Below are 15139 nucleotides of genomic sequence, written 5' to 3'. Positions count from 1 at the left end.
AGATTAAAATATCAAATTACATATAAGGGCAAGAAAGTGACATTAGCATCAGAGTTCTCAGAAGCATCAAGGCAATCCAGTGGAGCAACACTTTTAAAAACTCAAGCCGAGGATTTTACATCCAGCCAAGATTTCCTCCGGGTATCAGGCTATGAAAAACAGTTTCGAATGTGCAAGAACTCAGGGAATAACGTAAGCACAGTCCTTCCTGAGAATCTACTACAGGTGAGCGTCACCAAACAAAAAGAGATAACTGAGGAAGCAACAGGACTGATGGAAAGCATTTAATATATTTCATTGTAGAGCTAGGACTAAACAACGGTGGCAGAAAACAGTATATTCTGGACTTCCCTAGTGGCGCAGTGGTTAAGAATCTGCCTGCCAATGCAGGGGACAAGGGACTCTATCCCTGGTCCGAGAAGATCCCACATGCTGCAGAGCAACTAAGCCTGTGCACCACAACTACTGAACCTGTGCTCTAGAGCCCATGAGCCACAACTACTGAGCCCACGTGCCACAATTACGGAAGCCCTTGCACTCTAGGGCCTGTGCTCTGCAACAAGAGAAGCCACCGCAATGAGAAGCCCGTGCACCACACGAAGAGTAGCCCCTGCTAGCCACAACTAGAGAAAGCCCGCACACAGCAAACGAAGACCCAATGCAGCCAAAAATAAACCAGTATATTCTAACAAGGCAAGGTGCAAGTGGGCAGAGAAAAGAGAAAGAAAAAGAAAAGTGGCACTTTAATCTTGGATTGTCCAGACTGTTCTAGTGTTCCTATATGACTGGGCTTGGACTCTCCAAAAATTTACTTCCCAGTACTTTTTGCCATCTTGATCCCAATCTTTTATCCCAAGCATTGATCCAAAATAGTCTGTTACATCTCACTCCTGGATGGATCTCATGTAGCACCAAGCCTTACAGAGATCCCCTCCAGAACTTTCTCCTCTTCCACTATTTGGAAAGCAGTGGAGCCTATGGATCCATGTATAGATGAAAGGACAAGCAGCAATAAGATGGAGGAACAAAGAAAGAGGGAGGTGCTTCAAAGAGAGGAGAGGATGGCAGTTCCTCTTGAGTAAGTAAAGAAAAAACATCCCTGCATCCATAATTGTTGCAATTACTTAATTAGCATATTATCGGGATGACAACTGTGCCAATATAGGCTGAGGGCACAACATGAGATTTTAAAATGGTCAGACCTTGTTTGATCTGTATAATGCCTCTTCGGCCGACTTTCGATCGCAGGCACCAGCGTACCATGGTTTACAGTGAACGTCAGCTTCCTGTGAGTGAGAGGGCATTATTAAGCAAGAGATGGCCCTTCAATGACACTAAACCTTCTGTGCACCAGAAACAAAGTCCCATTTTGCATTACCAGAAAGGCCTAACTACATTTGGGCCAGTAATCTGAAAATGAGTTTTATGCTTCTTTTGATCAACCACAAGGATTATATAATTGACTTTTCCCCAATTTGGCTGTAGGGGGTAGACTTAGTATTTGAACTTAAGACCTAATCCTGCTAGATTCCTGAACCATTTAATCCTTTCTCCTAAATAAGTTGTCATCTCCCTTTCTATTATGATCTTATTGTTGCTTTGTGGAGCATTTTATAATTTCCGAAGTGTTTTTACAAATATCTTATTTGATTCTTGTAACAACTTTGAAGGCAAGACGAATACATGCTATCATCCCTATTTTACATTTGAGAAAGCTTAGAGACTTGCCCAAGGGCACACCGACTCCTTTCTCTGTCTTTTTTTAAACTATGCTATTTTATGTGTTTTAATATCATATGCCTCCACAGATCTATTCTGAAAAAATTACATAGTTTAAATAGAATCTATGTGAGAGGAAGAACAATAAAAACAACACACTTCTTTGCTAGTTTTGAAGAAACACCAATTGTTATTTATGGCATCCAGAATACAAATTAGAATAAATTAAGCTAAGTCTTAACAGTTGGGAAAAAAATGTATTCTGTACCCATCAGCAAATGACAACTCACAGGCTCACTTAAAATAGAATCTGTTCCCAAGCTTCACTCCAAAGTTTCTCTTGTAAGAAGTCATGCCCTTTCCTTCAGTTTACTGATAACGAGTTCATTTCATACCTGTTCTGACAAATTGGAATTAGATGAAAAGCTGGGTAATGGGCCATCCACAGTTGGGCTTCCCCCTTCTGGAAATCCTGAAAGGGATTTGAAAAATCAATGGATCCCATTATATCTTGAGCAGTTACTCTGCCTATACCTCAGCACTGTGCTGGGAGCTGCAAGGAACACACATACTGAAAAATCACACACACCAAAAAATCCTTAAGAGTTGTGCTTCTCGAAGTGAGGTCTGAGGACCCTGGGAGTCCCCAAGACTCTTTCAGGGCGTCTGCGAGGTTTTTTCCAAATACATATCTCTGTGAAGCCCAATTTTCCTCATATACTTCGACCAGTAAAACATACTGTAACAGATTGAATGTAGATGCAGATATGAGAATTCAGCTGCCTCTGTTATTCCAGGCATTAAAGAGATTTTAAAAATGTAAAACAATGCCACTCTTCCCCCTAAATTTTTTTTGTTTGGAAAATATATTTTTTTCATAAAAATATGTTGTTAACATGTAATGAGTTTAATATTTTAAAAATGGATTCATAAATGTTTTAAATGTCTTCTAACTAATACATTAAGTATCATTAGAAAGAAACACATAAACCATAGTTCTTTGGGTCTGCAATGATTTTAAGAGTGTTATAATGGTCCTGAGGTCAAAATGATTGAGAATTTCTGCCCTAAGGCATAAACTCCCTCAAGGAGTTTACCGTCTAAATGTGGAGACATGGAGACACATGAAATAGAGAAAATACTTAGCTGTATTCATTCATTCATTCATCCACTCACTCATTCATTCTTTATTGTATACCTGCCATGGATCAAAGCTTTGGGAATATACAGCAGTCAACAAAACAGCAAAATGCCCCTCCCTCCTGGAGCTTAAATTTTAATGGAGTGAGATAGACAATAAAGACATAAGTAAATATATATACAATATTATAAAGTCATAAGTGCTATGAAGAAAAATAGGCAGGGAAGTGGGTGGGGGATAGCTTCGGATAAGTAGTATGTTTAAATAGGCTGGTCAGGGAGAGCCTCAGTGAGGTGACACTTGGGTAAGATCTGTAGGTGGAGAGGGAGGAGGCATGTGGATATCTGAGGAAAAATTGTTGCAAGTGTAGGGAACAGTGAATGCAAGGGCCTGGCATATTTGAGGAATAGAGAGGGGGCCACTGTGCCTGGACTGCAGTGAGAAAAGGGGTGAAGAATAAGGGATGAAGTCATACAGGAGGTGGTGAAGGGACCAGGTTTGTGGGACCCAGTGGACACTTAGCATGACTTGAGCTTTAACAAGCATGGTATGGGAAGCTTTTGGAGGGTTTTGAACAGAATAGTGTGATTTGCCTGTCTTTTAACAAGGTCACTCTGACTCCAGGGCTGGAAATAGATAGAAGGGGGCAAGAGCAGAGAGAGGAGGCCAGTTGAGTCTTGCAAGCCCAGGCAGGAGGTGATGGTGGCTTGGAACAGATGGCGTCAGCAGAATTAGCGAGAGTAACTGGATTCCAAATGTATTTTGAAGGAACAGCTGGAAGGTGTGTGAAGAAAGCAAGTGAGGGGACTTCCCCAGTGGCGCAGTGGTTAAGAATCTGCCTGCCAATGCAGGGGACACAGGTTCAAGCCCTGGTCTGGGAAGATCCCACATGCCGCAGAGCAACTAAGCCCGTGAGCCACAACTACTGAGCCCGCATGCCACAACTACTGAAGCCCGCGCACTGCAACGAGGAGTAGCCCCCGCTCGCCGCAACTAGAGAAAGCCCACGCGCAGCAACGAAGACCCAATGCAGCCAAAAATAAATAAATACATTTATAAAAAAAAAAAAAAGAAAGCAAGTGAGGAGTCATGGGTGACTCTAAGGTTTTTGACCAGAGCAACTAGAGTTGTCCTTTCTTAGGAGGGGAAGTCTGCAAGAGAAACAGGCTTAGATGAACCAAGTGCTTCAGATAAAAGTGCCCTGGACGTTCAAAGGTGACAGCCACCATTGTTAACAGGAGGGAGCAATGAGGGCTTGGCAGGCCCAGCAGGGCTGAGTATGAAGGAAGGCTGTGTTCTGACAGGTGGGAACAGTATTCCCGAGTGGGAGCAGCAAAAGAGGGTGGGTGGTCACGCTCTCCTAAAGTACATAGTACAAGGAGGTTGGTGGTTTCCGCAGTTTGGGCAGTTGGGGGAGTTCAAGGCTGACATTTTCTGATCCCTGAATATGTGCCAGCCCTGTCCTGTTTCCCACATCTTAGCTCATTTTGCCTTCACGTCCGCCCTTTATGGGAGGAGCTATCAGACCCCATTTTACAGGTGAGGTCTTCCCTGACCACAGCAGCCCTCACTGTCTCCATTCCTCTCTGTGCCCACCCCCTGCCACCATGCTTTATTTTTCTTTATATCAGTTTAACATTTGCCTGATACTGTATGGCTTATCTAGTTGTTTATTTCTCCTCTAGTAGAAAAGAAGCTCCATAAAGGAAGGGACTCTGTTTTATTCACTGCTGTATCCTCTGTGTCTAAAATAGTGCCTGACACATGGCAGACAGTCAATAAGTATTTGTCAATGGAAAGAATGACTTGGGTTGAAAAACAATAAAGGGTATAATAAAGCTTTATGTAGTAAAAAAACAATAAAATTTCTATAGCTATACCATTTCACTTTGTGTTCAGAATTTTAGAAAAGTTTAAGTTTCTTTTATTTAAGATGAATCAAAAATCCAATTAAAGCCTAAGAAACAGATTTATGTTTATATAAACACACTTTTTGTATATAACAATTATTCTCTTTATTTAAATTTTTTGAATCTTGATTATTTTGGAATATTTTCCGAATTATCCATGTACAGTAGGGTTTTATTTTGTGTTTTCATTTTTTTCCTACATTGAGTAGAAAGCAAATCAAGGTTTGGGCAGTTGTGTTCTGTGAGTCTGACTTCATATATTTTTAGGGTATTGTATTATTAGCCTAGGGAAAATTATCCAGATATTTGCCAGATCTTCTTTTCAGGGCACCCTCTGTAGATATATTTTACGATAATTAAAATGTATTTTAGATTCAATTTAAATAGCTATCATTTATTGAAGACCTTCTATGTACCAAGCACAATATGTTTTTTTACTTAATCATCTTATTTTGAAAATAGTTGTATTGTTGTTGTGAAAAAAAATTAAATAAATAAAAGATGACCAGTATGACCAGTAAAATATTCAATCAAAACTAAAAAAGAAAAAAGTAAAAATGATCTCAAATCTATTTACTTTTCAGAACAGCTCCATGAAATAAATATTCTTGGCCCCGTTTTACAGATGAGGAAACAAGCTAGAGAGGATACTAAGATACTCCAGCTGGAAGAGACAGTGTTGCACTGGACCCCCACGTGGCTCAGATGTGAAGAGCCAGCCTTAGCCGATACCTGATATTGTTCTTCGTGCCTTCATTGTACTTACTTGGCAGAGGTATGGGTTTTTGATGAATTGGTCTGAAAGGAAGAATTTCAGATTAATTAAAGGGCAAAGCACAAGATGAATAAGTTTGACTTTTTGCTTGCACTGAAGATACTCAGAACAGGTGCATCACAAAGGATCAACAGGAATGGCCAATAAAACATATCTAAAGATAGGAGAGGCACCAAAACCTTCAAGATAAGTAAAATTGTTCCCTTTAATTTTATAAAAAGAGGAGACTTGACTAGTGTTATTTTTTAGTTAAGTCCAATAATTAACCCAAATATTAGTTCAGTCTCTGTAATTCTAAGCAGTTTTTTTTAAAGTTGCTACCTACTTAACACCTTTTTCAATTTATTTGTGAAGCAATGAAATATTAAATCTTTACCAATCACAACAAGCCAGTGTTTCTGTGCAGTATAACAATGCAGGTGTTAAGGAAACTTTAATTTTTTTGGCCGCACCGCGCGGCATGTGGGATCTTAGTTCCCCAACCAGGGATTGAACCCATGGCCCCTGTAATGGAAGCATGGAGTCCTAACCACTGGACTGCCAGGGAAGTCCCAAGGAAACTTATTTTTAAAGGAAAGAATTCTTACTTCTGGGCAGGAGGAGGAAAAACTTGTGACTGCATATTTTCTTGTCTGTGACTAGACCCTCGGTGGCGTTCAGCAGGTATAGGTTTTTCTGCATTAAGAAAATTATCATAGTAGGATTAGGGTGAAATGTCTGTGCCCATGCCCAAACCCAGAAACATCAACTGAGAGGAAGCAGATTTGGTCACATGTCTTCCCATGAGCATGTCTTTCACCAGGATGTCATCCCTTTTTGCACCTGTCAGTGTGGTGTTGTGTCTGAGCTATTAAGACCAGGACTCCTACTCAGTGGTGTTACAAGAACACCCTACCACATCTGCATTCACCTCTTGGCAGTGTACAAATATATGGGGACTGAACCTGTGGAATCTGGACCTTTAGGTGTGTGATTACAAGTAAAAGCCAGAAGATGGGCAAGCTTTAGCCACCCCTGATTTCTATGTGGCCTCCACATAGGTGTTACAACACCCTGGTGTGTCTTCATTAGTCATAAGATGTGGTATAAGTAATTTCTTACTGATAAGAGGTAAAATATCAGCGTTTGCGAATGATCTACTTTTTTGAAAAATTAATTGAGCAAATTCAAGGTTATCCCTATAATAATGTTAAATCTCACTTGCATTTCACTATCTTTTCCTGAGTGAGAGAGGAAGGGGTGGAGTTATAATTAGTTCACAGGGAAATGTGCATAACCTGAAATCTAAGAAGTTTATGTTGAAGAACATTTATTGCTGAACCACTAATAAAAGTGATTATAAATTATTGTAATGCTTTATTCTCCCTCGAATTTCGTCTAGGGTGTGTTAAAATCTGGGTATGTCCAAAGGTCTGTCTCCTGCATGGAAGAAAGTTTGAGAACTACTGATCTCCCATTACAGGAACCCAAAATAAAAGCAGTAAGAACTCAAAGATGCAAATAAATGATGATAGACTTCAGGGTTTCTTGAGGTGCAGAGAAATTCAGAAGTTTGAATCTCTGAAGATTGTGTTTCAAGTTTGTGGCAAGTTACTTCGAGCTGCCACGTGAGATGTTTTGTTCATGACTTTACAACATGGTAATTTCAGGAGAAACAATGAACACTTTGGTTCCCCACAGCCTGATGAGCTTTGACCACCCCTGCTTTTGCCCCCGTCCTCCAGGAGACTTCCTTCCTAGGTCAGAAGAGGCCACTCACCCGCTTTGGGTTTGGATGGCCATTGCCTCTACTCTTGAAATGAGAGTCCACGCTCCTGCACTGGGAGCCGTTTGGGAATGAGGACACCCAAGCCGCATGGGACATGCCAAGAGCCTGTTCTCTGATGGTTTTCAGAAGCTTCTGAAGCCATGAAATTTGCACAGGGTTGTACTTACTTCCTACAGAGGCTCACCCTAACGCTCCATTATCACTCCAAGCTCCCTGCTCAACAGGCATGGAAGACTGTAAGGAATGGAAGGACAGCAAGGCAAAAGCATCAGGAAAGGCAGAAGAAAGCAAGACAAAGGAAGGGAGCGGTACCTCAGGAACAGCCTGGGAGAAAGATGTGGGAAATGATGTAAAAAACTCAACAGAGCAGTCAAAGCAGACAGGTGAGTTGTAATGCACATTCAGAAAATGTCTACCGTCCATTGTGAGACCAGGTGTGCCCACATTAACTCAGGAAATGGTGAGCTTTTAACATTGGGTACCTTCAAGATTGGAATTAGACGGGTGCAGGATTTTAATTTCTATATAGTGTTTTAAGTGTTGAGATGATGGATGATTCTTCTTCTTTCTGTTTTTTTTTCCCCAGTATTTTTCAAATACAAATATTTTTTTTTAAATGGGAAAGTTCTAATAAAAAGTATACATAAGGGTTTTCGGTTATGATAAAACAAAGGAAGGGAAGCATTTGAAGATGTACTAAGATAGATGTTTGAACTCAGGAAACATTATTTTGAAAACTTAGCACAAGAACTTGTTCGAACAAACAGGTTTTTAAAAATTCATTACTTTAACTTAGCCATTAATTCTAAGATATGTGACTGGCTCTAAATAAGTCTTCACACCTATGTAACGCTGTGGCACTGTTTCTGGCAAGTCATATCTGTCTACAAACAGGCAGGTTTGGGGCATGTAGACTGTGGCCTGCCCCAAAGGTGCAGCCTGGCAAGCTCAGGTCCTGATCAGCTTTGCTACTCACTACTCATGGCAAAGTCAAGACTGCTCTGTTTAGAAGATTGAGTTTTATGTTTACAGTTGCCTTATGAATAATTAAAGAAATTTAGAAATACATTTGTACACAAATCCTTAATCAAAATAACTTTCAGAGGACATGTGCATCTGTCAAAGTAATACAGGCTTTACCTTCACAAACACTTGAGGCATTCTGTTGAGAGACAACTGGAGTCTATTTAAAAAAAAAAGAAAGGCAAGGATCTTCAATACAGTGGTATGTGGAAATAAAAGTCAAAGCAATATTATTAAAATAAATACTGGGGGAGAACATTTCTTTGATGCATAGCTTTTCTTTCAGTCACAAGACCAACAATTAAAAACACACAGTCCCCCGGCCCACTTTTGCATTAAGTGACAATGGACTTGAAGTGTGTCAGGGAAGGAGCAGTGTCATCCTGGCGTCCCCACTCTGTCAACAGGGTTGGTAGATACCATGACCCCCAGTAGCTGCTGGGCAGTAGCGCTTATGCAGTGGAAATCTGGCATCTGGCTTTGGTCTCAGGGCCCCACCGTCTTGGTGTTTGTAAGGGACTGTAAATGTCAGGCTACAGTGTAGATACCAGGTCAAGGAGGGCTTCCTCGAATAGTGGGCTGGCCCAGGTTCCCCACGTTCTGCCCAGAAGTTGAGTGTACTCAGGCCTTTGTGCCAGATATGCAGTTGTCAGTCATTAGTTCCCAGGCCAGCGGGTGGGAAGCAGACACAGGGGAAGACAAAGGTCTTGGGACGCAGGGAGCCTGACCACTGATCGGCCGTTCACATTCAGTGAAGACACGGGGTTCAGGGAGGATGTGACCCTCCCATGCAGCATCTTTCCTACCCAAGTGAGGATTCCAAGTTTCTCTTGGACTGTCTGGGCAGCAACATGATTGCTATGTTCACCTTAGCGGGAAGCATCGTCAACTTTAAATAAGTGGGCAAGAATAAACATTGCGGGAAACATGAAGCACATTTAAAAGCAGAATTAACTCACCGTCTTCAGTGGCGTAGCTGTTTTTTTCCTGGGGGATAGAAAGAGATTGGCTTTGTTAAAACACAACAAAGATAAAGAGGAGCTGATGCCTTATCATTTTACTCTCAAATTTAAACTAGAATAGTGAAAGTGATACAAGTGTGTAGGAAGACTATCCTTGAAGGGAAGAGAGGGATGAAAGCAGGATTTAGCCATGATCCTTCTAGCCTCAGATAGGGCCTGCTGACAGATGGCAAAGGGGTTAATGGGGATAAACAGGAACACCAGTTGCCAGGGAATCAGGATAACTGATCTCTTGTTCCAGTTCTGCTACTGATTACTCTGTGACCTCAGGCCTGTTTCTCTCAGCTGTGAGGGCTAGTCTGAGCTTTAGTTTCTTCATCTGTAAAATGAGGACCAGAGTCAGCGTTTTCAAAGTGTGTATGTAGAGCAGTCCCTTCCCCCAACAGCACCCCAGGGCTACTGTCTGGGGAAGGAGGGTGGAGACATGAGGGTGGCCAAGCAGGTACATTTGTAGCCAGCATCTCCCCATGCCAATGTCCCCCCTGCTTCAGGTGACTCTTCTCTGCTAGACGTCTGCCTAGAATTTCATTCCAAACAGATAAACCCAAGACCAACACAACACAAGTTTGAAACCCACTCTGATCTCTGGTCCTGAAGGTGCTTGCCTGGCCTAACGTACTGGTTTGTCTTAGTTCAGTAGAGATTGGACTCTAATATTGCTAAGGCTTTATAATTCTCTTCTGTGTTTATTTTGAATACTGGCTTTCTCTCTATCTCTCACTTTGTTTTGGCTGAGAGCTGGAAGATAGGGGAAAGAATACTAACAATTCCCAAATGCCTCTAAGACGCCTGGCACTGGGTTAGGCTCTTCACATATTTTTTAAACCTCACACTGTCCTTTTTAAATGAGTGTTTTTATTACATTTTAGAGATTAGGAGACTAAGTAACTTGCCTGAAGTGATAAACCTAAGCCAAGAGAGAAGTGTGCAGAGTTTTGTTTAATAAACCCCTGAAATGGAGAATTTCTTTGCTTTACTCAGAGGCAGAATTAAGGCTATAACCATGCAGGCTTGCTTTGGACAGATTTAAATGTGCTTTTAAAATAACCTATTGAGCCAATATGAAATTATGGGGTCACTGTTTGTAATATTAACACGTTACATGCACCCAACATCTTACAAAGCTCTTCTAAGTTCAATGAGAAAGAATGACTCTCTCATCTCCCTTTTGAAAGGAACCTTGGCAGTGTTGCTTTGATGGAACACCAAGTGCATGCTGCTCTGTGTACACATTTGTTTGCAGATCACTAAATACTTGGAAGAGAAACCGAGGAGTAGAAAGTAGGGATGAAACCTGCTAGTGGGTCTTAAAATTATTCAGGTGCTGGAGCTTGTGTCTTGTGGAACACAAGTCAATGAGCTCAAGATTTAGCTAGAAGTTTATGGGTGGAAAGACTACTAGTTTTTGATGTCAGCAGGGACACCCCTAGTCCAACTTGAAGCATGCATGGGTGTGGAGAAGACCAGGGCAATAGGGTTTCATTTCCACACTCTTTAGGAACACACCTATTGTAATGTTAGGTGCACCTGCATATGAGCTTGGGCAGGTATGCTCTTCTGAATGGAAACAGCAGAAAAACACCCCCCTTTGGCCCCCAGATTCTCAGGCAGGACTCCTTTGTGGATTCCAGGCAGCTCTGCTCACAGCAGTGATGGAGACCATACACTGAATTCACAGAGTTGCTTCTCTGCAACAGGAACTTACCCAGCCCTGGGCAGTGGGGATGGCGCAGCAGGTGAAGAGGTTGACTTAGAGTCCCAGGCCCCGCTCTTTCGACCTGCGCAGACATATACACAGGTCAGTCTCTAGCCCTGAACTGAGGGCTGATGGTCACAGTGAGCTGGCCTTGCTGGCAGGCTCAGAAATACATGCACATTTTTTCTTACTTTCAGCTAAGCATATATAAGTAGTTACATTGAAGTTTTGGGGGAAAACCTATAGGCAAAGGTGATGAAACATTTTATAAATGCCAATTTATAAGCTCAGAACTAGGATGTTAATTAGGAACTCCATCTAAACATTGCTAAATGACCGTCTCATTTCCCCCATGGGACAAGTTCAGAGCCCCTGATTCTGTGGGCTCAATAAGAGCTCACTAGGGTTCCTATGGAAGGGAGCTAAGAGCTCACACTTGTATCTCTATGCACTGCACAAATGTGCACAACAGCAGTGCCTAGAGACAGAGGGGCACAGACCCACCACTCCCGATCACACCTATAGACACTGCTCATTCCTAACCACACTTACACAGTACACACACCTAACCTCACATTTGGAGAACACTCATGCATTCATTCACCTCTGAGTTCTTAGGGCCTTTGCTCACTGCAGAAATAGACAAATGGAGAGAAGCAGCAAGCTATTACCCAAATCTCCTCTTCTGAAGTCACAGAAGGGACCCAGAGGGCCTTGTCCACCGCGCCCATTTCCCCTCCCTCTACCTGAAGATAGAAGCCAGAGCATCGTTATGAGGGAAGAAGGTGAGAGACAGGCAGAGATTCACTGCTGGGATAGGGAGCAAGCCTGGATGGGGAGAGGCCAGAGCTAAGCCAGCTCCCCTCAGCGCGTCCCAGCTGCCTCCCCTCAGGCTGATACCGCCTGCCTGGACATTACTGCTCAGTGAGATAAAGGCTCTCTACTGAATTAAATTGAACTGAATAAATGCTTTAATTAAGAACTTACTACATTTATAAGTCCACAATTCCTAGTGGACTTAAAGGGGATACTCTGTACATATAGGTTGGACTTGCCCACAGTATGTATTGTTTGAGTTTGCAAGATAAAGCACACGTAAGTAAACACTGAGGTAATAATCTATTACCAAGAATTATTGAGAACCTGGTATGTGTAAAGCCCTTGGAGGCACTGTGTTAGGGGCTGTGGAAGAGCTGAAGAAGTAGACATAGGCTTCTGCCCTCTCAGAATTTATAACAAGAGAAGACACATGCACCCCCATGCCACCTCATCTGACAGGACCACCTATTCCAAACACAAAAAAGGGAAAAAGTCCTCGAAAAGTATTAAACGCAGAGATCATAAAGTTCATTCTCATGTATTTGACTAGAGAGAGGCCTTCAGGCTCTCACTCAGAGCCCATTTACTCTTTCTACACATAGTCCTTACATAGGGCTAATTTCCATAAGCACTCACCAGTGGCATCTGTTGAAGGAACGGCCCCTCCCATGTAACCCTTACTTAGATGTAAGCTGACCCAGATGGGATTTTTAAAAACATTTTGAGAAAGAGACTACATATGGAATTTTTAACATTTCCTCCGACAATAAACTGAAATGTCATCTGAATATGTAGTAGTATGAGTCTAACTGTGTTTTATTAGCAAGGGTATCAAGTTGATATTGTTCTTCAAATTCTCAATACTTAAGATTGACATTGTGAAAATACACTTGGCTACTCATAGATGTTGATAGAAAGTTTCGGGGAAGAGAAAAAAAACCCTCGTCTGAAAAATAAGGAAGCAGAAAGAAGGTCTAAGTCAGAATTTCCTCCCAGGGGTCCCCTCTTTTTTCACCAAGGGCTCGCTTGGCCTGGGCATGTTATTGTTGTCATATCTGCTGCCTGGCTTCTTTACTAAGCTTCCCTTTCCTTCATATCTGCAAACAGTCGGCCAACGTCTTCCTTTCCCCTTCCCTCCTCGTAAATAACTTCTGCAATCAGAGGAGAGGGAGGGGCATGCTGGCTGTCCTCTGTGGTGGTGGAGTCCAGTACAAGCTCTGGTTTTGCATCAGGAAGACAGGGTTCCAGTTATTTCTCTGCCACCAAACTGGCTGTGTGACCTCTTACGAGCCACTATGCCTCAGTTTCCCCCTCTGTGAGATGGGGATGCCACTAGCTACTTTATCTAACACAGAGTTACTGTGATTAGGTAATAAGGTAACTTTGAACATGTAAAGAATTAGCCAAATATAAAGTAATATTGCTGGAAAGGGACTGAAAGTTTTGAGGGTCAAAAATGTTATGCTAAGTAAAAGGAGTGAGATGGAAAAGACTGCATATTATGTGACTCCATCTATATGAATGTTTGGAAAAGGCAACTCTATAACAACAGAAAGCAGATCAGGGTTACCCAGGGCTGAGGATGGGAACAACATTGACCACAAATGAGCATAATGGCTCTTTTGGAGTTGGGGTAGGCACAGAAAGTTTCTAAAACTGGATTTTAGTACTGGTTACAAAACTCTATAAATGTAACGATTTACAAAAAACATTGAATTATACATGTAAAATGAGTGAGTTTTATGATACATAAGTTATAGCTCATAAAGGATCTCAGTAAATATGATTATTGCTATTTTCATTTTCTCATCTTGTTATCAACCACGGCAGTATCTCTAGGTGCTGGGCACTGTGCCAGGTACTTCACATGTGCCACTTCTAAGCCTCACATAACATCAAGGGGAGCAAACAGAGGCTCAGAGGGGTTAACGGACAGGGCCAGGGTTGGAAACCAAGGCCATTCAAGTTGAAAGCCTAGGCAGGCAGTGTCCTCTCTAGCCAATATCTCATAATGTTACTCTGGGGCATGATTGGGCATGTCAGATTCACTTGCTGCTTCTCCCTTATGTGGGGAAAGATTAGTGAAACAGAGGGCTGCTTTTGTGAATGCCTACGGGAGGATGGAGAGTTACTCCTTGTAGGCCAGTGACCCTCTCTGCCGCCCTGGCTGAAGTCAGACCCCGGGGCATGGCTGGGGTAGGACAACACCGTACCCTTCTCATTGCCAGGATCCCTGCTTCCTGGCCAAGCCGAATTCTTGGTTGGAAAGCTCCAAGGGAGAAACTGGGGATGCAATAGAGGGAGATGTGTCCAAAAGCATACTAATAAAAGAGAAAAATCATCTTTGTTTAAATCATAGGGAGCAAAAAGTTATGTTAAGGTTTGACTTAACAGCACAGGCCTTGCACAAGCTGGTGCTTACCGAAGTTTCTTAACTTGGAAAACAATTTACCCTTAGTTTTTCCTTCTACCACGTATATTTTATGCATCATCCTCTTTTCAGTTTTGCATACAGTGGTGGTAGGTTTCCTTATTCTTAATGATCTCAGTGTTGGCAGTATAAGCCCTTGGGATTTAACTCTCTTTTAGCTGTTATAGACACCCTATTATCATTAGTGGGGCTTGCATACTAGCCGAAGCATCCCTTACTCTCAGGTACTATATGAACTCTTACAAAATACATAAAAGAGATTTAATTTAACAACTTAAGAATAATTTGGGCTATGGGTAAAATTCTGCTTGCATATTAGCAGGGAATTGTAAATTCCGAAACTCCTCCCCCATTTTAAGAAATAGAATACTTAAAAAATGCTGTTTACTTAGAGCAAGCTCAGAAATACATGCTCTGTCTACCCTTTTCTGACAAAAGCTACAAATTAGCCAGAGGTTGCACTGCCTTCTTCTAAATGCTCGTTTAGAGATAAATCACAATGGACTTCAGTCTTTCAGTTTGTTTAGACCAGTGCTTCTTAACTGGGAGTGATTTTGTCCCCCTCCCCCAGGGACTTTCTGCAGTGACTGGAGACATCTTTGCCTATCACTACTAGGGAAGGGGGTGCTAGTGGCATCTAGTGGGCAGAGGTCAGGGATGCTGCTAAACAGCCTGCGATGCACAGGACAGCTCCAACAAAAATCACCTAGCCCCAAATGCCAACTGTGTTGAGGTTGAAAAACCCCGAAATTTAGAGTAAAACTTTATATGGGAAGGAAGAAACACTTCTCTGAGATGTGTACCAGGTGATGTGCCAGACTCATGTGTCATGAAT

At 42.1% G+C, this 15139-nt stretch overlaps 1 protein-coding gene and 1 long non-coding RNA gene across 4 annotated transcripts in view; one reads left to right on the top strand and one right to left on the bottom strand.

Moving 5' to 3' along the window:
* BLNK (B cell linker) overlaps positions 1–15139 on the bottom strand; it is an 81290-nt gene that overhangs the window by 6567 nt on the left and 59584 nt on the right. For all 3 annotated transcript variants that reach the window (XM_061211377.1, XM_061168463.1, XM_061168530.1), the window contains 7 exons: positions 11064–11136; positions 9296–9323; positions 8454–8496; positions 6133–6220; positions 5537–5568; positions 2115–2191; positions 1203–1286 (listed from right to left, as the gene is read on the bottom strand). In XM_061211377.1, the coding sequence (XP_061067360.1) occupies positions 1203–1286; positions 2115–2191; positions 5537–5568; positions 6133–6220; positions 8454–8496; positions 9296–9323; positions 11064–11136 (425 nt within the window). The remainder of the gene's footprint in view (positions 1–1202; positions 1287–2114; positions 2192–5536; positions 5569–6132; positions 6221–8453; positions 8497–9295; positions 9324–11063; positions 11137–15139) is intronic.
* LOC133074668 (uncharacterized) overlaps positions 1–15139 on the top strand; it is a 63334-nt gene that overhangs the window by 44055 nt on the left and 4140 nt on the right. The window contains exons 7-8 of the long non-coding RNA XR_009697216.1: positions 5396–5545; positions 6927–7696. This is a non-coding gene — a long non-coding RNA (uncharacterized LOC133074668). The remainder of the gene's footprint in view (positions 1–5395; positions 5546–6926; positions 7697–15139) is intronic.

Source organism: Eubalaena glacialis, chromosome 1 (assembly GCF_028564815.1).
Source record: "Eubalaena glacialis isolate mEubGla1 chromosome 1, mEubGla1.1.hap2.+ XY, whole genome shotgun sequence".
Taxonomy (NCBI): domain Eukaryota; kingdom Metazoa; phylum Chordata; class Mammalia; order Artiodactyla; family Balaenidae; genus Eubalaena; species Eubalaena glacialis.
Note: the sequence above shows the minus strand (reverse complement) of the source record. Positions and strands in the feature narration are given on the sequence as shown.